Consider the following 22,752-nt stretch of genomic DNA (forward strand, 5'->3'; position numbering starts at 1 on the left):
TCAGGTGTGCACACACCATGGCTCGCTGGGAGATCTCCCAGGAGCACAGCTATGTGTCACTGTGTGAGAGCCCTGCAGATGTTGCTTTTGTGGGCTGGAGGCCAAACCTAAGGAAATATCTCAGTCTAACAAAACTCCAGAGAACATAAATGCTGAAGCCTTGAGAAGCCTCACACAAGTGCAGAAGGCTGAAATCACATTAAACCATGCATTAGAGCATATTATCGGCTATTAATGAGAAACCTGGCACTCAGAACACACTGGGGAATGCACAAGACTCAGAAAATGCCAGCAGATCCTTAATTTCTGTGACTGGATGGTAACAATCCAGCCAGCAATGGCAGACTAATGGCCAGACTGGCCAAGCTCTGTGCACCTGAAGCTCTGCCCCAGTGCCTGCTTCCTTCTGTCCTTGCTAACTACTGTGGAAGTCAAAATGGAATTGAGAAGTGCATCAGCTAGTGAGGACAGCGTACACCACATCCCGCAGAAGGGAATTAGTCACTGCCAGAAAGTGTGTTTTCCCACTGGCTTTATTTCCAAGATCACCAGCGAGGCTCGATGCTGAAGTCATGGCACAGTATTTTCATTCCCCTCAGACAAGCAGAAGGGCAGCACCCACCTTAGGGACTCCAACAGCACTGGAGGGCTTCCCCCAGCACCTCCTCAGGCACCTTTTCTGTTTTCCACGTGGCCACCAACCTGGCCAAGGTGCACTTCCCACACACGGAGAGATGTGGGAATGCAACTTCTCTTTTCTGGTGTATCACCAGCTGGTTGGAATCTGGGCTTGCTCTTGGGAGTTTGTTGAGCTTGCCTGCGGGCTTATTAGCCAGCAAGTATGACAATGTAGGCAATGGCTCCCTAACATCAGGAATGATGGCCACCAGCAGTGCAGACAGGTCATCATCATCTTAGCACAAGTTCTGCTTTCCCACATCCCGGGCATGGTGGCTGAGCCCTCAGTTCCCAAGGAACAAGAGCAAAAATGATTCTGTCCAACAGCAGCCAGAATGCTCACTGAGTTCACACATAGTCCAGAATTTCTGTCTCCATTTCATTTTCACTCCCATCAGAAGGCTTGAAGTCCTCTTCTTCCTCCTCTTCATCATCCTCATCCTCTCCAGACTCATATGCCAGCTGCTCTTTGCTGTCTTCACTGCTTGTTGTATTTGAGAAAAGAGCTTAATTGAGAAGAAAGAAAGAAAGACACTGTGATGCCTCTCTCAGTGAAACCTGGGGGCATTTGCAGTAGAGTTCAGAAAATGTGTGAGAGGAGGGCAGAAGGGCACAGCTCATGTTGCACATCTTAATAGAATCTGATCAAGCCCAAAGCAATCTGTTTTATACTCCAGGAACGCTAGCGGAACAGCAGCAGACCTGCAGTGCTGTGCCTCTTCTCCCAGCTGCTTTTGACCTAATTCACTGGGATACTGCTTTGGCCCAGCATCATGCAAAACTGATTTCCTCATTTCTTGTTCAATTAATAACATCAATAAAAAGTAAAATGCCACCAACACATAAATCAGTAGGAATAAGATCTTGATCATCACTGTGCAAAGACATTTAAAACCTGAAGGCCATGATACTGGGAAGATCAAATGGAAAACCTTTACTCCCAGCCATTCCTAATCCTAACCCACGTTCACGCTGCAGGACAACAGCCTCAGCTCACACACTGTAGTGAGCGAGAACACAAAGAACACCAGAGGTAGCACAAAGGAGGAGACAAATACAGGAATGATACTGCAACATCCTTATTCTGCCCACAATGGCTCAAGACCACCAGGAAGGTAGCAATGCACTGTAGTAGTAGGCAGCAAGGCAGTAATACACTGTGATGTTCAGAAGCATCCTTACCAGGTCTTGTGGATCTGATGATCTGCTTTATCATCAGAGACATGGTATCTCGCAGATCATCGCTCGTCTTTTGAAGGCACCACCCATCCCGCTCTGTGCATTCAGACTCTGCGCCATCATTCCTGTGGATGATTTTCTGTAGGCTAAAAAGTAGCAAAAGGAAAGGAAACATTAGCCTTCTACATTCAGATGTAGGCTTCAAATGAGACCAGCTATGGCTTACTTCTATTTTACTTCATTGAGTTGGAACAGCATATGTGGTTATTCAGGTAATTGTCATATGGGAAAGGAAGTTCATGTATGAAAAGTTGGTTCTATTTTTATTCAGAAGCTAAACACCTCTTAAGTTTCTGGTCAAGGAAAGAGAGGGGAAGGGACTGGATATAAACAACAGGCTTTGAAATCTCTCTCTAACAAGACTCAGCTGCCAGCGTGCAATACCTTTCCACATTCAAGTCACAGAGCTGGTAGAACATCTGCCGATAAGGGGGTAAGGCTCCTTCTTGGAAAATGTAGATGGATTCCTAAGAGGAGGAAAGAAGGGAAGGATTAATGTGCCTTTTATGGTGTAACAGGACAACTCTGGCATAACTGAAAAGTACTTCTGATGGGCTGATTCAAGAACAAGGCACTTCCAACACAAATCAGTTCCAAGGCATAGGTCTGCATATGGCAAAAGATAAAGCTGAATGAGGAAGGCAGCAAAATTTCACTGCAGCCATAGTCACAACAGCACAGCTGTGCAGAGAACACACTTCATCTCTTCAAACTGCAGCTCTGTCTGCAGCCTGTTACTGCACAGCAGGGGATCATAGGTTTAATTCTAGCAAAAAAGGGAAGAATAAAAGATTCCTGTTTAAATATTTATTTTGCTGTGCTGGATTTTGCAGGACAAACTGATAAACACATGGTGATTTTTTTGGACTTCATTGCCCATAAAGTTCCAATTTTATCAATTAAAACAAAATGCTCATCGCATCTAAGAATAGGGCTGAGGGTACCGATCCCATCTTGCAGCATGTAAGAAATACATTCAGTGCCCAGCAAGTTCTGTAGTGACATGTACAACTAGCAGCTTCCCAGGTAAACCTGAGGACATCGACTCACAACTGCCCCCTTAATGACGGACAAAACAGGAACTACTCCCTATTCCAAGATTCTGGCAAAAGACAGTAATGCTGACCTTCAGTTTGTAACTGCTGCAGGCAGGCTTTTTTGCACCAGATGCACTGGATGTACCAAGTCCCTGTTTCAGATCGTGTACACTGACTGTATGACTTGCTGAAAGACAAAAAAAGAGAGTCCTAATTAGGGACATCTTCCACTCTGTGGCATTGTACTGTCACTTCTCTACGTTGATTCAGTTTTGCTGGGCAGCCAAAACCAGACCAAGCCAGCAACCAAGCATGTGTTGCTCTTTCTTCAGAGACGTCACTGAACAGGCACGGGAAAGGTGGTGAGTTTGGCAGCTTTTTCCACAGCGCATTTGTTTGTAATTTTAACCTTTTCTCTCTCCCTTGACAACGAAAAGAGAACAACTCTCTCCTTACTCTGCACCATCACTGAACAGAAGTGAATGCTGAATTCCCACAGTGTTGCTTGCAGAGCTCCCTCCTGTCTGCTAATAGATACGGTGGCTCAGCCAGACATGCATCCAAGACTCTCACAACACTTCCCAGGAGGAAACTCTTCTACTGGCTTAGCAGCACCTTATTATAACGAGACATAAAGCTCCAATTTTGGCACAGCTAGAACACAGGAAGACCCTTCACCACAAAGAAATGGAAGAGCCAGACAGCCCTTCTGCTGGCACAGCATACCTGGCTTCTTGATAGTGATGGGCAGACTGTAGTTATACGTGCTGCGTTTTGCTTTCACGGGCATATCACTAGAGGCGTAACCTAGAGGTCAGAAAGGAAAACCAATAATGAACTGAGGGTAAAAGCCCTGCAGAATATCCCTAGCTCAGTAACAGAAGTGCTGGACTGGTGTGTGAAAGGCTGGCTGATCCTTGGGGTACGGTGACTTTAGCAAGGTGGGGAGAGGAGAAGCATCAGATCAACAAAACCCTTTAACTTGGAAAGAGGGAGATGTGATCTGGTAATAATGACTGGATGCCAGCTCTGTCATGGATGGCTTAGATGACCTCAGAAAGTCCTTTCCCTCAACTTGCCCTCTGCAAAATCAGAGCATGGGAACCCTTTGTCCCAAAGTCTGAGACCTAGCATCCTGCACAAGATGTTGAGGTCCATGAGGAAAAGCTCTATGTAAGCAACAGATTGAACTGCTCAGTGTCTCCCCCAGTGAGACGGAAGATGGTCTGCTACATTCCCTTGGGCTTTGAAGACATGGAGGAGGAAAGCCAGCAAGCTGTCCATTGAGTTTGGAACGTGCCAAATGAGGAAAGTCATACTGCATACTACGAAATAAAGTATTAAAGGAGTTTACAGAAGAACTACGGTAAGCAATGAGCTCAAAAGGTGTCATCTTCAGAGCAGAAATATGGCAAAAGAGTTTGAAAAACAAGTAAAAAGAAAAGTACTACCAGGATTAACCAGAAAGCAGAGAGAGCGTCTCTGTGGGTTGGGCCCTTTTACCATATTTCATTCCACAGCGAATTCGGAAGTCCAGTACTTGATAAATCTTTGCTTCAGGGTGTTTTCTGGGGTCATACCCAAACCTAACCCATAAGCTTCTCCAAGGACCTGTTAACTGCATAAACACACATGGGGGAAGATGGTTACAAAAGAAAGTACCATGCTGCAGAGTTTCTTCAGTACAGTGTTGGAGAGGTTCTTAGAAAATTCTAGTATTTTCCCCTCATTGACCAAAGATTATTTCTTTTACCAGCTCTTTCCTCACTTGCCACAGCAGTATTTATATACTGAAACTTGGGCAATCAATGCATAGAAGCACAAATATTTGTGTGCTTTTACAAACTCACTTGCAAGGTCACAATAAAGTGTTTGTTTGGAAAAATTCTGCTACCATTGCCAGATGGACAGTCAGTTTGAGTGTCTGACTCAACTGCAAAGCAGATTAGAACCAATGGAGCGAACAGTTACTGAATCCTTCATGGTTTCAAGTTCTGTTCAAAAGCAAGGCTTTCCTTCCCTCTTATTCTTGACCTAACATTAAGCTCAAGTACTTAGTGGTAGGACTTCAGAAACGGTAAAGGATCAGGAACACCCAGCTGATGCTGCCTTGCTCTGCCACCTAGCACCCTCCGACAGGCACAGGGCAGATACACAGACTCACCATGTAATAGGCCAAATATGGCAACAGAAGTTTCAGCTTGTCCGGGTGGACACTGATATTGGCTTTTACTGCATTCCGAGACCAGACAGGACGGACTTCAAAGAGCTAAAATAATACAGAAACAACCATGGAAACAGTGGGAAGTGGGTTACTAATGGCTGTTCAGCTTTCCAAGTGGACCTTCTTCTGTATTGGGGCCTTTGGCCCTTAATATGACCTATCAGAATGCTAATGTAAGAACTAGTGGCTCAAAAGGGAACTTAATGTGAGCTGGCTGCAAAGACAGACTCAAATCTTGACTTGCATAATTGAGATGAACACAGCAGTATCAGTGGCACCTATTGACACTTGCTCTATCAGTCAGTTACGATCACCAAGGATCTTTGGGTAAGTCAGAAAAAAATGGCTGCATGCAGTTTTTTTCCCATACAGCATGCCACAGTGTAGTGCACAAGTCAAGAAACAGGCAGATACCTTTTTCAGCTCTTCCTCCACCTTTTTATCCACAGGATTGGTGCACACTTTCTTCCAGGTCTGTACGGCAGCATCCAGGGGCTTAGCTGGGATTTCTTCATCATCAAAGTTCACAAAGATGGCATTGTGTGGGCGACGGGCCCTGCTGAGGCCAATCAGGTGCTCACCAGACACCTGGGGAGTGTTGTATCCCTCCCTAAGAGAGAGGGAAAGGATCGGGTTTGCTGCCTGCCTCTGGCACACACGGACTTGCGGCCTTCATGGGAACATGTGAAAATGGAAGGTTTTGCTCCAGATTTCAGAAGAGAAGGGGCTCAGCCACGTGAGCAATGGGTGGGTTTCCCTTTGGCCCCACTCCCTGTGGATTTTGGAACCATATTCTGGTACCATAAATTTAAAAAAAAACCAAACACCTGCAAAGCTACATCCAGTTGCCTGATGACACAGGTCCCCTGTACGATCTGACAGAAAACCCTCAGGCACTTGGCTGCTGAGTTGTATGAAATGCATCTGCAGCACAAAAGGCTTCACCCTCTGCATCTGCTCTACTGTAATTGCTGCAGCTTGGTAGGGTGCAGGGACAAGGCAAGATGGAAATGCAGTTAAGATAAATTTTTTTTTTTTAAGTGCCGGTGAAGGACTACAGTGAGAAAATGAAAGATGTTTCTTGTGGGAGATCTCACAGGTTGTTCTTCTGGCAAACCCAGCTGGGAGCCAGGAGGGAACACGTCCGGTGAGTGTGGTCACAGGAGCATATGGCATCGACTCTGCACGCTCCCCCCTGGGCTCCAGCCCTCTGGGACAGGCAGAACGTCAGGCTCACTGCATCCCACGCTGCGTGCAGCGTGCTGGGGGAGGCAGTCATCTTCACCAGATCACCAGGTCCCCACACCTGGCAAGTCCTCAAGCAGACTTCTGTTGCAGTTTCTGCTGCCAGGCAGTTTCTCAAGCGTGCCTACCTCTGTTGTGCCAAATCAAGAGGGATAAGACAGAACAGGGCAGAACTTAAACAGGTGAAATACATGAATGGTGTATTTTGTGCTGCTCTGATGCTTCAAGAGCACAGATCCTATAACAACACTGAAGTCAGAATGGATTGGAGGCATCTTCAAGTGATGAGAAAGGAAATCTTAACTTGAAGACTTGTCTGTTTGAAGTATATATCAAACCAGCAACACGCTTCACTGCCTGTCCATTCCAGAACCAACACAGGTATGTACTACATTATGAGAAAAGGCACTCACCGGTGTTGGGTATCTGGCCGATAAAAATAGTCACCAGGAGTGTCCAAACGTGAGAAAATTGGTGGTGGGATGTAGAGAGGTAATTCTCTATTGAAAAATTCTTCCTTCTCTGGTTTGAGCATTAGGACTTTGTCATACATGGAGGTAGGTTTGCCATCAGGACCGGAATGCATTGCCAGGTACTGGAAATCAGACATTCCTGTAAGAAAGAAAAGTTAAAATATTGTGAAGTTCATTGTGAATACAGCAATATTTCTCACAACACTCAGCTTTCAGGAGCAGGAGACTGATAGGTTTATGCAAAGGTTTATGCAGCAAGGAGGTTGTAACAACAGGAGAATTTGGTTTTTCTTCCAGTCCTGAACTGTTTAAAGGAAAACACTTCCCTTTCCCATCAGACATACTTGTCTTTAAGCCACATAGACACAAACCCAAGTGTTACCTTGAAATTTGTAAACGGTGGTAACAGTCCCAAGAATTTCCATTTCAAACTGGACTTCTGGCTGGATTTGTTCTTCGGTGTCCAACTGCTTCTTCTTCTTGGTCCTCCTCTTGACCTTGAGCAGCATGGTGGAGGTGGGGAAGCGATTGGCACATACGGGATGGCAGTAAGGGTCCTTGGGGCGGAAATACAGCTCCAGCCTTTTGGCAGGGTCTGCATAGATCTGTCAGCAAGGGCAGGGACGGGCTCCATCAGCATCGCACCCACGCAGCCCGTCTCCCCTGGACTCTGCTGCCAGACCCCGGCTCCACACCCTCAGCCGTGGGCACCAGCCGTTTCCCCTCACACCACCTCAGCGATGGGAATCCCAGCTCCACCAGCAGCACACCAGGGGGATGTGCAGCCCCTCCCGATCCCACACGACACCTCCCGTCTCCTCTCTCGTGGACAGCAGCGGCCCCGGCGAGCGGCGTTACCCCGAAACCACGCATGGGCCCCGCGTGGGGACCTGCTGGGCCCGAGCGGCCCGGACAGGGGCGTCCCACAGCGGGGGGCTCCTTGACCCCGGCCCGCTCCTGCCGCCAGCCGCCTCCCCAGGGCCGGGGCTGGGCACCCCGCCCCACAACCCCTCTGCCTGGACAACCGCCACCATCCCCCGCCCCCGAGCTCCGGGGCCCCCCTCACCCGCGACACCCCCTGCTCTCCTCCCAGCGTCCGCAGCATGGCCCCGACGTCCCGCACCAGCCCCGGGTACTCCACGCACACCAGCCGCGGCGTGCGGGACAGCTCCAGCACGGCCGAGCCCCGCTCCTCCCACCGCCTCCCCGCCGCCATCGCTCCCCGAGACTCGGACCCGGACCCAGTGACGGACCCGGTCCCTCCCGCCAGCCGTTCCTCCCCGCCCCGCGGGCCGCGGCATAAACGTTCCGCCGCAGGACGGTTCCCACAGCGGCGGGGCCGGGCCGAGCCCGGTGTGGGTGGGCGTGGAGGCGGAGGCCAGTGGGCGGTCGTGGTCCCCGTCCTACCCGTGGTGGGAGCTGGAGCTCCCCAGCCCAGCCTGGTCTCTGCCGAGCGGGGGTTTGTGCCCCAAAACCAGCGGGGAATAACCTCCCCTTCAGGTTTATTTCCCGCTTCGAGTTTCTGAGCTGATTTCTGTGCCTGTAAGGCAACAGTTCACCAGCTGTTTTGCGTGTGTATATCACAACTGTAACATATGCACAAAACCAAACCCTGAGCCAAACGGCGGGCAGAGCTGGCCGAGCCACGGCCGTGTGTCAGCAGCTTCACTGGGACACTGGGAACATGCTTTGCCCAGGGACAGGCTGTCACTTACTGCCTGACTTTAATGTTAGGGAGAAAATCCTGTCACAGCAAAGACCGACAAGCCAGAATCGCCCAGTTACAAGCAAGCCTTTAATGAATTGGGCCTATCTTTAAAAGGTGTTGTTTTCTTCGCTCCACAGCAGTTCCTCGGCCACGGAGATGTTGGCAACCTGCGGCAGATTCTGATAGACCACGTTCCAGAAGTTCACGTACCGGCTTTTCAGATTCTGCTGCACAGAGTTCTGGTTTATCTTGTTGTTGATTTCCAGGTAGTGCCTGCCATCGTCGGTGTAGGGCGGCCAGGTAACGGGCACCTTTGAATTCCCTGTGTTGGGATCGCTGGGGGAAAAAAACGAGAAATAGAAGTTCAGTTTTACCAGAACAGTTTGTGAATGCAGCAAGGTTTGTGGTGTTTGGCAGGGATGCCAGCTGCTCAAGTGAGGCTTTAAGGGAGTGCAAAGAGAGGGTCTGAAACTGGGACAAGCGACAGCAGTTCTGCCTCCTAGGAGCGACTTGTCAACCTGCAATCTCCTCCCTTGGTCCCCACTAGTATGAGCCCCAGCTGCAGGCAGGGGCTTAACTCCTGTCTGAACTGCAGGATTTGGAAACCAACCTCATAATTCAGTTTAAGCAGAGCTCATAAGTTCTTAAAATGCTTCTGCTGTCCCCTGGTATTCCCTGGATGAGGAGGACCCAGAGCAAACTCCACCACTGGGAGACATAGAGCCAGGCTCACCACAGAAGTACAGAGGACACCCTGCTTTTGGGAATTGCTCCTGAGAAGTTAATAGGCAAAAGCAGCAGGTTGAAGTGCTGCAGCAAGCCCCAGATGTGGAACCGGAATCACTCACCCTGTCCTGGCAAAATTGGTCCAGTAAGCAATCATGGCTTTTGAGACAGTCCTGTGCTTGGGCAGGTAGCCCAGGGGGGTGGTAAAGGGTTTCCCAAACACGTACTGCAGGTCATCAGCATGGTCTGCCCCTACCCAGCTTGGGTAGATGGGCATTCGGGATGGCTGGGAGAACACGTAGCTGTATGTCTTGGCAGTCCTGGGGAAATAAAATAGACTTGCTAAGCAGCTGTGAGCGGAGAGCAGAGAAAGGGGTGCAGAATCATAACCATGCTCCAAATAGTGGCAGAGCCAGAAATTCAGCCCTGGAAGATGCTCCTATGCAACTAAGAGGTCCTCTCAGGAGAAAACATCCTTCTAGCTGGTAATTTGTCTCTCCCATTTCTGATTCTCACCCTAACCCTCATATCATCGAAATGCCATGTCTCATGGCATCAAACATTGCCAGGATGAAGTCTGAAGTTTTTAACAAGCAAAAATTTGGTTTAATGGAAATTTAAAACAAGTCCCTAGCATGACTCCCTTGCAGCATTAGAGAAATAGTGTTTGTACAACCACGTGTAAGTGTGTACTCAGTACCAAAAAGCCTGCTTCTTCAAGTTCAGCCCCCTTAATGTGCTCCTCAGCCCCCTGTGCTGAAAACACAGTGTTTTGGCCCCCCAGGCAGGCTTTGGGCTCCTGCCAGGGCTGAGCTGCTCACCGGGCATTCTGCAGGTGCAGATTCAGTGCCCACTGTGTGGGAACCAGGAAGATGTAGTCAGTAATCAGGTCCACCACTGTCCTCTTCATGACCTCCTGGTCTGGGTTGTCACCCCATCCTTGCGTGTAGAGAGTGTATGTCGCGTTAGCTCCACGCTCGCCCCTGTCCACAGTGAGTCCTTTGATCAAATTATAGACCTCCTCCCTAAAAAGACAAGTAGTAACAACTAATTACAGACTGGCATCTTCAAGTGGGGCAGGGCTCATAGAAATGAATCCCAGCTCCCATTGACATTCACAACCAACCAGCAACGGTCAGCAACGGTTTGGTGGAGTAAAAACCAGTGATTTCAGTCCAGGTCTTAGACAGACGATATGGGCTTCCCAGATTTCTCAGCAGAACAGCTTGGGGCTAAATTGTCCACAAGTTCCTTTCATCCCCAAAAAGGAGTCTTATGGGGTGGGCAACCAGCACGTCTGGCATGTACCTGCTCCGGACAGAGAGCATCAGGGCTGCCAAGCCTATTGCTGATGCTGAGTCCAGGAGCACCTTAAAGGTATATGGAGATGCTTCCCACTAGCTGGTCTCTTCTCTTGAAGGCTCTGGATTTGGCAACATATGCCCTAGGCACCCTGGCTTGGAGTGACATCCTGTTTTGAAGGTAGTGCCCTGTCCACTCAGGTCTAAGTCCTTGGAGTTTGGGGGCTACATTAAAGATAAGGTTCCTCCCGTTAAGGGTTTTAAGAGTGTTCATCACTTACGCAGTGATTTTCACAAGTGGGCGGTTGATAGCAGGTAAATCAATGCCAGCAAAGATGTGTCCATCCATGTTATTGATCCCAGCAATGTAGTCAATGTCAGCAGCGTTGGCAAAGAGGTTATCTGGCATGTCTGGGAGGAAGTCTCCATCGATGACAGGAGTGAGGGCCAGTGTGTGAACGAGCGGAGCTGCAGCAGGAGACAAAAACAAAGTCTGTTAGGAGATGAGAAAAGACAGAAGTGTGGCTTGGCATATCCCATGACTCAAGGAACAGTAGGAAGAGCAGGCTGAGGTGAATGAGAGCTTGGGCAGTGACTTCAGCATGGGCAGGATGTCACCCAGGAGAAGGGTGACAGGATCATGTTCAGTAAACCTCATGCCTGTAGGTGGAGGAGAAGAGCAAGAGATCTGCCAGCCAAGTACCAGCAGGTAACATCAATAATTCCTCTCCTTCACCCAGCCCCTTTCCAAAAAGCCCAGCCAAAGGCAGAAAAGAGCAGAACTTCTCCCCACCCCATCTGGCTGTGCTCACTCATTGCTGGCTCCAGCCAGTGCAGCTGCACAGCGGTGGCTTGGCCATTCTGTCCTGAGCAAGGCTAAATACTGGGGCTATTTATAGGAGCATGAGGAGAGCAAGCAGAGGAGAGTCTTCTTGGGAAAGAAATCCACACAGGCAGCAAAAGCAGAAGCGTTCCCTACCTGATGTGAGAGTCCTACACTCCACCCAGAGACTCAAATGAAAATAGCAAGGTTGTGGTCAATTATTTTTTTTGTTTGTAAGCTGTGTTCTGGAATTGCTCTTGCTGTTTTCACAGAACAGAAAGCCCAAACAGTTGTCTTGGAGCCAAGGCATGGCCTTTGGAGAATTCCTCTGCCACCGCTGCCATTGCACGATGAACAGCGGTCATTCAGCACAACGTGCACCTTCGCGCGGAAGGGCAACTGCGAGATCTGTCGTTATTGTCCCCTTGCTGAAGAACACAGGCACTGCTTCAACACTCCTGGCAATCACCCCAGTGTCCCGTCAAAGGTGTGCTGAGACCTGTGTGGGTGGTGGACCACAGCACAACCCCGGGGGACTTACTGGGCAGGTTGGTCAGCTGCAGGTGGTAGGCCAGTGTCACGGCTTTAGGGTCGGAGAGGCGCAGGCAGTGGGCCAAGACAGTGGTGTTGTCTGTGGGGCAGCCCACCTTTTGTCCAAGCTGCAGGAGGAGAGAGAGAGAGAAACCTCCTAGCATTACCTTCTGAAGCCAGGGGTCATTACCAGCTTCACAGAGGCAGCGGAGTGGTTGGGTTTAATCTCCAAGCAGTGTGTTTCCAAAGTTCTCTTTGGAAGCATGGCTCCATGCCGAGCGCCTTCCTAGTTACGCTCTTCTCTAGGGAACCACTTTTTTGGGTTTTCCATTCCCTCAGGCAAGACTTTCACGTTACCTTTTTAGCCCAGGCGAGTGGGTCCTTCTGGATAGCCCAGCTGCAGAGCCCAACACCGCTCTGGCTGATGGCTCTCTTGAACAGGCCCTTGTTCTTTGGGGTCAACGTCTGTGGTGCAAAAGAGAAACAAAGGGGTTTCAGGTACCAAATCCTGAAGAGACCATCACCTGCCAGACCCAGCCAATCCCGTCACAGCTTGTGCACCACACCTGGGGATGCTGCCAGCTCTTGTGGCATTTAACAGTCTCTGCAGTTAAAGTTAAAAGGTGATATGGTGAGAAGAGGAGCAGAGTAGGGGGATGTGGCAAGTAAATGCTATTTCACCAGAGGTCCCTAAAGCGAGGACACATGCCTGCAGCGGTGGGACTGATGAAACTGGAGAAGGAGGAGCGGGTAAAGAGGCTGAGCATTGCTGTCCCTGGGCAGGAGAGGCTGTTAATCAGGCGGTGTGTGTGGAGGAAAGCAGCGGAGTGCCGAGGGGACCATCTCTCCCATTTACAGAGAAGAGAAGTGGCTCTGGTGGAGTCTGACAAAGACAACACACCTGCAGGGAGACGCTGACAGCACCGGCTGATTCCCCAAAGATGGTGATGTTTTCCGGGTCACCCCCAAAGGCCTTGATATTCCTCTTCACCCAGGCAATAGCCATGTGCTGGTCCTTCAGCCCGTAGTTCCCTGAGCGACAGAGAGCACCCACCATTGAGCAAGGCTCAGCAAAGCTGAGAAGCTGGGGAGCTGTGACAGGGTCCCCTGAAGAGGGAGCAGCTATGGTACCTGGCAAGTTTGCATCTCCGGTGCTCAGGAAGCCCAGGGGCCCCAGGCGGTAGTTGATGGTCACTACGATCACGTTGCCCCGCACAGCGATCTCCTCGCCATCATAGAGGTAGTTATTGAGGAAGTTGGCTCCCTGGCCCCCTCCTACAAGGAAGGCGCCACCGTAGATCCAGACCATCACTGGCAAGTTGGTAGAGACTGGGAGATGAGGAAGAAAAGCAGTGTGAGCCACAGCACAACTAGAAGGTGCTGCCCATCCATCCCCATACCCCCTCGCTGAGCACTGCTCCACCTGGGCGTGAACAGACATGATGCTTTGCAATAACCTATTGCCAAGAAAGTCCACATTCTGTAGAAGAGGCTGAAACTCCCAACAGGCTGGAGCTGAGGGACATTGGTTGATACAGCTCCCACCTTTCCCTCTGAAAACCAGTGCTCCTGCAGTTGCCCACTATGGGAAAGTAGCTGCTGAGAGATGCTCCAGAGCAATTTGTCCACACAAGGCAACTGAGAATCTCCTCCCCAGGCCTCTGCTGAGCACATACCCTGTTTCTTCCCTTGAGGGATCCAGATGTTCAGATAGAGACAGTCCTCGCTCCCACGGACATCATTTTGTGTAAGCGTCATCTGTATGCAGCGATTTTTGAATTTTTTTGCCTCCAATGTTCCTGAGAGGAGAGAGAGAAGACAGCAGGTCCTAGTTAGAGGCATCAGCTCCATCCTTTGATTGCAAGCTGTCTGTCCATCCATCCTGTCCTCTGTGAGTCCAGTGCAGAGGCAGCAAATCCTCTCCAGCCACTGTGACCGGTCTGAGGATGTGACAAAATGGGACCCTTTCCCATGTGAACTAGCTCTGGACAGCCCAGGCATGGGGAGGGGTGATGCATGTGCCATGCTTTGGTTTTGTTAGTTCATGTAGTTACTTGTGAACACTTAGGCACAGACTGTCAGACCCACCATGAGACTAAGAGCTTTTTCTTGGTGTTGCTTAGTAGATGAAAGCAGGCAACAACATCTTTGGCTTGTCAATAACAGACTAAAGAGAGAAAAGTGAAAATAAAGCCCCAAAGCAAAGGTGTTCAAAAGCTGTAGCTTACCATCCCAGCCAGGATGAGGTTTGGGGTCTTCCAGAGTCTTTGGAGGGGCAGCAAAGGGGATCCCTCTGAAGATGTCAATGTAGTCTCCAAAGAGTCCCAGTTTTTTATTCTCGCCTTCCACGAAACCGCCCTCGGTGTACACCACACCCAGCTACATGTGGTACCATTGAGAAGAGACAATCCATTGCACGGTCCTTCATGTTTCTAGCTTCCCGTGTTGCCAGCACCCACACCTTTCCCTGCCCAGGCCCCCAGACGGACCCACTTGCAGCCCCCCTTCCCCAGCCATCCCTTTGGACCCTTGTGGAAAGCCCAGAGGTAGCTGCTGCTGGAGATGTGCCCATGCAGATGTGCTGCAGGCTGCCCTTTGGAGCAGACAGGCAGCAGCAATTCCCCTGCATTCCCAAGCATGAACGGCAGAAAGTGAGGACCTGCAGCCTTTAGATGTAAACCAGGCCAGACCTGACACAGAACTATGCAGAAACTTTTGGAAAAATGTTGTTGAGAGCCTTTGCCATGTTTAGGGCAGGAAAACACCCTGCCTTGGTGTTCACGGTCTGCAGGCCCTCTTTCATGGGCTCCAGACCAGATGGAGCAGGAATTTGCTCATTCAGACAGGAACAGGTGAAATATCTTGCAAAGCCATAAGAAGTGCTCTTGTACTTACAGATGCAGCCCATGCTATGCCAAGGTAGGAGCACAAGGCAAAGCACAGGATCTCCCAGCGAGCCATGGTGAGTGCACACCTGAGGAGACAGTGCCCAAGTGGAGGTGTACATATATATAGGTAGGAGTGCAGCTGTGCGCCAATGCCATGACGCAGTCTTGGCTCTAAGGTAAACCAGGGGAGGCTCTACACACTTGTCCTTCAGTAGGCTAAGGCCAAGCCATGGCTGAGGTAGACTGGCGTCACTGTGTGAGAGTCCTGCAGATGGTGCTTTTGTGGGCTGGAGGCCAAACCTAAGGAAATATCTCAGTCTAACAAAACTCCAGAGAACATAAAAAAATGCTGAAGCCTTGAGAAGCCTCACACAAGTGCAGAAGGCTGAAATCACATTAAACCATGCATTAGAGCATATTATCGGCTATTAATGAGAAACCTGGCACTCGTAACACACTGGGGAATTCACAAGACTCAGAAAATGCCAGCAGATCCTTAATTTCTGTGACTGGATGGTAACAATCCAGCCAGCAATGGCAGACTAATGGCCAGACTGGCCAAGCTCTGTGGACCTGAAGCTCTGCCCCTGTGCCTGCTTCCTTCTGTCCTTGCTAACTACTGTGGAAGTCAAAATGGAATTGCGAAGTGCATCAGCTAGTGAGGACAGCGTACACCACATCCCGCAGAAGGGAATTAGTCACTGCGAGAACGTGTGTTTTCCTGCTGGCTTTATTTCCAAGATCACCAGCGAGGCTCGATGCTGAAGTCATGGCACAGTATTTTCATTCCCCTTAGACAAGCAGAAGGGCAGCACCCACCTTAGGGACTCCAACAGCACTGGAGGGCTTCCCCCAGCACCTCCTCAGGCCCCTTTTCTGTTTTCCACGTGGCCACCAACCTGGCCAAGGTGCACTTCCCACCCATGGAGATGTGGGAATGCAACTTCTCTTTTCTGGTGTATCACCAGCTGGTTGTAATCTGGTTGCAAAATTCGTTTTCAGAACATGGGCAACTCTATGGAAGACAATTTCAGAGCCCTGCGTGGCATTTCAGATATGTGCTGCTCACTCACTTTCCTGACATGACATTGCTGTGCCTTGACAAATTTTTATCCCATCCATCATTTCAAGGGGAGGTGCAGCTGTTCAGGACACCAAATATTCCTGTATCCCTGGCAGAATATGCCAGGACAGCCCTTCTCATTTGATAGATTAGAGAACAGAAAAAGCAAATGTGTATTCTGCCAAGGGCACAAGGAACAACTGATATCAAACTGGAGTGGAACCCGAAGGCCTGGATTTGGGTTCCTGGTCTAATTACACAGGCCCATATCTCACTCTTAACAAGGTTAAACAGGAAACACAATCACAAAAACCTTCAGCGAAGCCAGCAGTAGTTACAAGCACAGCAATTTTCAATGAGATCTGCATGCCACAGTATAGTGCTTAGGAAAAAGACAGGTGCCTTTCTCAGCTCTTCCTCCACCTTTTTATCCACAGGATTGGTGCACACTTTCTTCCAGGTCTGTACGGCAGCATCCAGGGGCTTAGCTGGGATTTCTTCATCATCAAAGTTCACAAAGATGGCATTGTGTGGGCGACGGGCCCTGCTGAGGCCAATCAGGTGCTCACCAGACACTGGGGGATTGTTGTATCCTTCCCTAAGAGAGAGGGAAAGGATCGGGTTTGCTGCCTGCCTCTGGCACACACGGACTTGCGGCCTTCATGGGAACATGTGAAAATGGAAGGTTTTGCTCCAGATTTCGGAAGAGAAGGGACTCAGCCGCGTGAGCAATGGGTGGGTTTCCCTTTGGCCCCACTCCCTGTGGATTTTGGAATCACATTCTGGTACCATAAATTAAAAAAAAAAACAAAACCTGCAAAGCTACATCCAGTTGCCTGATGACACAGGTCCCCTGTATGATCTGACAGAAAACCCTCAAGCCCTTGGCTGCTGAGTTGTATGAAATGCATCTGCAGCACAAAAGGCTTCACCCTCTGCATCTGCTCTACTGTAATTACTGCAGCTTGGTAGGGTGCAGGGACAAGGCAAGATGGAAATGCAGTTAAGATATTTTTTTTTTAAGTGCCGATGAAGGACTACAGTGAGAAAATGAAAGATGTTTCTTGTGGGAGATCTCACAGATTGTTCTTCTGGCAAACCCAGCTGGGGGCCAGGAGGGAACAGGTCTGGTGAGCACGGTCACAGGAGCATATGGCATCGACTCTGCATGCTCCCCCCTCGGCTCCAGCCCTCTGGGACAGGCAGAACGTCAGGCTCACTGCACCCCACGCTGCGTGCAGCGTGCTGGGGGAGGCAGTCATCTTCACCAGATCACCAGGTCCCCACACCTGGCAAGTCAAGCAGACTTCTGTTGCAGTTTCTGCTGCCAGGCAGTTTCTCAAGTGTGCTGTTGTGCCAAATCAAGAGGGATAAGACAGAACAGGGCAGCAGCTTAAACAGGTGTAGTCTCCATCCCATCTCCACCCCATGCAACCAACCTCACCCCAGCCCTGAGCTCCCCCTCTCCCGTGGGTACCCCATGCACAGCAGCCGGGGTGTGTGGGACAGCTCCAGCACAGCTGAGCCCTGCTCCCCACCACTGCCATGGGGTCCTTGAGTCAGGGTTGGGGACATGTCTGGGGGTGTGTGTTTGTGTTACAGCTGCTTCTGTTCCTCCTGCTCATCCCAGCAGGGTGGGCAATGGGTGTGCTCATTCTATGAGGGCTCTGGGTTGGAGCAGAAGAAGAACCACCAGCCCCAAATACCCAGGAGCCATGAGCCAGCCTCCCTCCCAAAAGTGATGAGCTTGGCTTAAAAATTGTGATTTAAAAAAAAAAAGATCTATATATCTTTGCTGTTTTCAGCCTGTAGGGTGCAGTAGTACCGCATTTTCAGCTTAAAAACTGTAATTCCCCTGGCTGTGCCACTCCAGCTCTAAGAGCACACCTGATTATTGTTAGATTTGAGAGGAAACCCCCCAAACCTGTGAGAGCAGGTGGCAGCACTGCACAGGGAAACGCTTAAAAGGAGACAGCCCTGGCATTATTTACACTTGGCTTATGTAGTATTAACTCCCTGGGTAAGCTTGAGAGGAGGTCTGCTGGCTCGTGCTGTGGTTGCTGCTTTGGTGTTTCCTAGGGAAGGGCAGCAGGCACTGTAAGTGTGTACACCAAACCCCTGCTCCCTTTGAGAGCCCTTGGAGAGGGGCAAGGAGGTTTTGTGAGCTGGAAGTTGTTGGTGGGATGAATACATAAATATTCATGGAGAACATACAAACCCATAGCAAGGTAAGTCAGTCCTGCTTAGTTGTATTTTAGTGTTAAAACACTGATCTCTGTGCTGGTTTGTGAGGTAAATCAGGTGGAGTGTAAAAGCAATGAGAGACCAAAGTCAGCTTCAGTTTATCCATCCCCAATACCTGTACACACAGTCCCTGAGCTCCTCTTCCTTCTGTGCTGCTTTTTTGTTGCATTTAATCTAGCGAGAGGGTGTATATCTCTGCCTTACAGATACCAGAGGAGCCACTGGGCTGAGAGTTGCCACAAATGTGACATGAGCTCTCCATAAATTGCAAACATTTTTCTTTTCATTGGGATTTCATGGCATTCTTGGAAGAGTGGGCTCTGACTGGAGTGTCTGGACTGAATGCCATTAGGGGAAATACTACATCTCCTGGGTAAGGGCTGGCTGAAGTTTCTTCTTTACTTTCTATCCTGTAGACTGTGTACCAGGAGCTGTTAAGCTGATACTGTGCTCCACCTCAGGAGCAGTTATAGCAGGAAACAAACTGTTTATGGAAAAGGGCTATAATATATAAATATGACAGTGGCCAAAACTGTTGTAAGTTAAAACATTATTTCTAACTGCCCTCTGCCATGCCTTGGATACCAAATGACTTACAGAACTTTCAGGAACAGTGATGTCCCAGGTGCTTGCTAATGGGCTTGCAAACTATTGAAAGTCTTGGTTATGGAGAGCAGAAACTCCTTCTGAAAACAGTTTGCTTGGTGAAACTTTGAATAGTCCATTCTGGTTTATACTGGAACAGCTTTCAGCTATACCGGTAAAAATCCATATCAGCCCTGTGCAATGCCCAGATAGCAGAGGGCAGAGTATGCTCATTTCCTTCCACATTGTGCTCTTTTATTGTTAGCAATGTTTCATGGTGTAAAGAATCCCAGTTACAACCCTATTTTTCACATTGTTATTGCCTCCCTCCAAAAAACAAGTCTTTGCCAGGCCTTTCAGTCCTTGGAGCGTGCGACTTCACTGGCTTTTATCTCCCTCCCTTGAACTGCAGTTTTTCCCCGCTCATCTTTGTAATCTCACATTGTGATTTGTTCACTTGTGTGCTTGTTTTTCTCCTCGAAGAAGATTTGCTGAATCATTGGGGAGGAGGCAAGAGCTCTAGAGGCAGCTGGTGGCCAGTGATAAAACCACGGCTGCATCCAGTCTTCGGGGTTTGCAGATGACAGCCCTTCAGTTGAAGGCCTGAGTCACATTCCCTTCCGAGCTAAGATTGCTGGGGACTTTGGGATTGAGGAAGTGGGGCTGAGGAGGTGGTGCCCTAAAAATATAAATTATTGATCCTGACAGCCACAAGGTTTGTGTCGTATCTTCTACAAAATTTATAATGATGTTGTGAGAAAGCTTGCAGGCTAGGGGTTAAATCCTGCTGACTGTTGTATGTTGTGCTCACTGCAGTGGGAACACAGAGCTAAGAAAATAGGAATTTGGCTTGAAATAGGTCATGGTATGTAGTGGCTGCTTCCAGACTTGCAGTAGCAAGGTATAGTGTGAGCAAATATGTGCCAGGGCTCAGAGACTGGCATCTGCCTGTTTATTTGGAGAGAATGCACCAAATTCCACTGGTACAACTTATGCAGCTGTTTATATCCCAGCAGGTCTGAATTTTGCCCACTGCCTAATGATTGAAATAAGAGCTGGGAGCTAAAATGCCTTGGTGTCTTTCTTAGGTCTTTCACTCACTCTCTGTATGACCTTGGGTTACTTTCTCTCTCCTTGGCTCTTGTTTTCCTTGCAGTAAAACAGGGATAAGGTGTTTTCATCTTTGTGGAGCATTTTGGAATCTTTAGGCAGAGTGTGTTGTTCAAAAGCAAATTATTAGTAGTATTTCTGAGTTGTCCAACACCACTGTTGTGGCACTATGCAGTAGGCATGCAGACATGGTGCTCTGACTTTCTAGCTAATTGTTTTCCAATTAAGAGGGGAAAACCTCAGCCATCCCATGTGCATTCACTCTGAAACCAGAGGCCTTCTGCTCTGTCAGCTCTACCCTTAATGTAATGCACCTGAAAGTGAGTTTTGTGCATATTTTTGTAAGTCTCTTCCAGGACTCAGAAATAAAATCTTACCAATAGTATATGATACATTTCCTAAGAGCAGTTTTAACTTGGGATGTTATACTTCAAGGAGGTAAGGTAGAAAGTTGGTTAAGAAACAGACTGGAAGCCCAGGTGACCTGAGTTCCATGTCTAGTTGTCCTACCCAAATTTGGGCAAACATTTTGAAGTGAAAAATATGTATCAGGCTGGTAGATCACAATGCAGAGACCTTGCTTTGATGCTTTATGCATTTTCTGTGGGATTTTTCACAATGCTGAGTGCTGGTCCAGTGTAAGATTACTGTTCATATGCAGCAATTCTACCTTGCTCTTATCTGTAGATCTCAAAGCATGTCTGTGTTGTTATCCTCACTTTGCAAATAGAGAAACCTGAGACAGAGAGGGATAGTGACTGACGTGGATCAGCTGACAGTGGCAAAGCCAGGAATACAGTTCTTCTTCTTTGAGTCTCATATTTAGTGTTCTCCATGATGCTACAATATCAGAAAATGCAGCTGCAGTTTCTGGACTCTTTTTCCAAGTGCTGTCACACCTGGGTGTCCACTGAGCCTGACTGATTTACAGTTAAGCTACTACAGGCTATATCTAAATGAGGAGCTGGGGCAGGGATGTCTGATTGACACACTGGTTCACCATGTCCACACTCTCAGGATGGAGCCCTTTCAAGAACAGGAATGCTCCATCATCTCTGACTTCCCCTTCCCCAACTGAGACAAGAGATAACTTCTATTTTATAAAGAGAAGAAACCAGCGGACTTGACCACTGCCAAAAATCCCACCAAAGCTCCTAATATAGAAGAGCCTGGGATGTAAGATAAAGTCCCATTGCTTTAAAATTATTCAAGAGGAAGGCAGAATCAATGGGGTAGGGGTTTTAAACTCCTCATTCTTCATGAGGAAGCCTTGAACCTCAGAGTTGTGTTGGCCAGTACTGAATGTGGCTGTTGTACTTAAACTTGCTTAGGAGCCCTTGAGGAATTAAACAGCTTAGAGGTTGCTCATGGCCTGGAGAACAATAGATTATGGGTTGGAGCAGAAACAGCTGTGAGAAATTTGGCCTGAGAGTGGTGCAGAAACCACAGGGGTGTGACTCATCTCATGTAGCTTTAGATGTCTACAGATACCAGGCTCCCTTTCTCTTCAGGGGGAGAAGTAGGTGCGTTGAAGGCATGACTTCTGTCCTATTTTAGGTATGTGCTTTAGGAGGAGCTAAATCACTTCCTAGATATGTTACTTACCAGAAAGGGAGCCTTTGAGTGACTAGCTCGCATTGGAGATATCCTGGCCTACATCACTGCTGCAGGAGGTCTCCTGCCTCATATTCCATGGAGGGCTAGGGACAGCACTTGCAGCCAAGTATGAACACATCCTCCTGGGACAGGGTCAGGGCTTGCACTGGGGCCAGCTCTCAGTAAAATCCTCTGATATAGGCAGGACCCAAGTCACCAGCTTGAACCCAGTCAAAGATCAAAGGTGGGTGGGATGCAGGACGACAGCCACCTGTGTGGTCTGAATGAGCAGTGACCTGGTAATGGCATGGTTTGACAGACTGAAGAAACGCAGTGTGTTGAAGCTGCTGATCTGATGCCGGTTCTATCCTGCACAGCCCACCCTCAGCAGGGAAGCCAAGCAAAGGGTGTGTTGTGTGGGAATCTCTTACTGCCCACCCTGTCGTGGCTGAGGTATATGGGCAGGGAGCTTGCACAGGTCCAGGGGAGCTCATTTAAATGTAGGACAGTCTCTCTGATATGATCTTCAGCTGTATTGATTTAGTTATTGCTGCCCTAGGAGAAAGTGTGGAGGGGTATTTGCTGGCCCGTACTTTTGCAGCTCAGGTGGGAATGGTCAGGTTTTTCCTCATCTATTCACTTGGCGTTTTTTTGTTATTTTTCAGAAATAGCAAAGGGAAAACAAAGCAATTACCTGTACACCAAAACTTAGTGACTAGCATTATTCTGAAATGCTAGATTCCCCTCCCAAACCTAGGGAAGGCAGCGTGGGGCAGAGCTGCTGCTCTGGGCACTGAACGGGAGCAGCTTGCTCTGTAAGCAACCAAACTGTTTGCTGTAAATCTGACTCTCCCCGCTGGGCAATGTTCCTTAGAAAACCTACCCCCTGCATTCCCTCAGGCCCCTGTGTTCACATTTGCAACTCTCATCTTGTACTTACTGGGGTTATTTGCATGGACGGGGGCTCCCTGTTGATGCCTGGGTGGCAGAGGCGAAGGGCTGACAGGCCTTTCCTGCCAATCTGTCTGTTGTTCAGATGAAGTGGTTGGAAAGTGCTCACTTTCCAGTTCCCTCTTTGGCTCAGGCACTCTGATAAGGCACGGGCTGTCCTATCTTGCCCTGGGAGCTGTTCCTCCTCCCTAACAGGCTCACTTTGCCGGCTGACAGTTAGCAGCCGGCAGTGCTTGATAAACTTATCAGACCAAAGCTGAGCCCAGGGCACGCTCAGCTCCTCCCCAGCCTCAGATTTCCCCATTCCTGGGGACTCTTTGCGCTCTGTCT

The 22,752-nt window shown here is 49.1% G+C and overlaps 3 protein-coding genes across 4 annotated transcripts in view; 1 reads left to right on the forward strand and 2 right to left on the reverse strand.

Annotated features, from left to right (window-relative positions):
* Nucleotides 1-579: 579 nt before the first annotated feature.
* GTF3C5 (general transcription factor IIIC subunit 5) lies at nucleotides 580-8,125 on the reverse strand. 2 transcript variants are annotated; one of them, XM_068413954.1, is made up of 11 exons: nucleotides 8,042-8,125; nucleotides 7,279-7,501; nucleotides 6,837-7,035; nucleotides 5,593-5,788; nucleotides 5,119-5,223; nucleotides 4,458-4,572; nucleotides 3,681-3,761; nucleotides 3,044-3,141; nucleotides 2,302-2,384; nucleotides 1,861-2,003; nucleotides 580-1,184 (listed from the first exon to the last, which is right to left on the reverse strand). In XM_068413954.1, the coding sequence occupies exons 2-11, from the start codon at nucleotides 7,403-7,405 to the stop codon at nucleotides 1,027-1,029; spliced, it is 1,305 nt and encodes a 434-aa protein (XP_068270055.1). In that variant the 5' UTR covers nucleotides 7,406-7,501; nucleotides 8,042-8,125; the 3' UTR covers nucleotides 580-1,026. The 2 variants fall into 2 exon arrangements, with proteins under 2 accessions (XP_068270055.1, XP_068270054.1); XM_068413953.1 differs by having other exon boundaries at nucleotides 7,963-8,120.
* A 586-nt stretch (nucleotides 8,126-8,711) lies between these two features.
* CEL (carboxyl ester lipase) lies at nucleotides 8,712-14,946 on the reverse strand. Its single transcript, XM_068414217.1, has 11 exons — nucleotides 14,881-14,946; nucleotides 14,214-14,364; nucleotides 13,662-13,784; nucleotides 13,117-13,314; nucleotides 12,887-13,017; nucleotides 12,343-12,450; nucleotides 11,996-12,113; nucleotides 10,913-11,099; nucleotides 10,152-10,355; nucleotides 9,453-9,650; nucleotides 8,712-8,940 (listed from the first exon to the last, which is right to left on the reverse strand). The coding sequence occupies exons 1-11, from the start codon at nucleotides 14,944-14,946 to the stop codon at nucleotides 8,712-8,714; spliced, it is 1,713 nt and encodes a 570-aa protein (XP_068270318.1).
* A 4,454-nt stretch (nucleotides 14,947-19,400) lies between these two features.
* Nucleotides 19,401-22,752, forward strand: part of TSC1 (TSC complex subunit 1) — a 51,548-nt gene continuing 48,196 nt past the window's right edge. The window contains exon 1 of the mRNA XM_068413667.1: nucleotides 19,401-19,480. The gene's annotated coding sequence lies outside the window, so the exon portion shown is untranslated. The remainder of the gene's footprint in view (nucleotides 19,481-22,752) is intronic.

The sequence above is a fragment of the Nyctibius grandis genome, chromosome 16 (assembly GCF_013368605.1).
Source record: "Nyctibius grandis isolate bNycGra1 chromosome 16, bNycGra1.pri, whole genome shotgun sequence".
Taxonomy (NCBI): domain Eukaryota; kingdom Metazoa; phylum Chordata; class Aves; order Nyctibiiformes; family Nyctibiidae; genus Nyctibius; species Nyctibius grandis.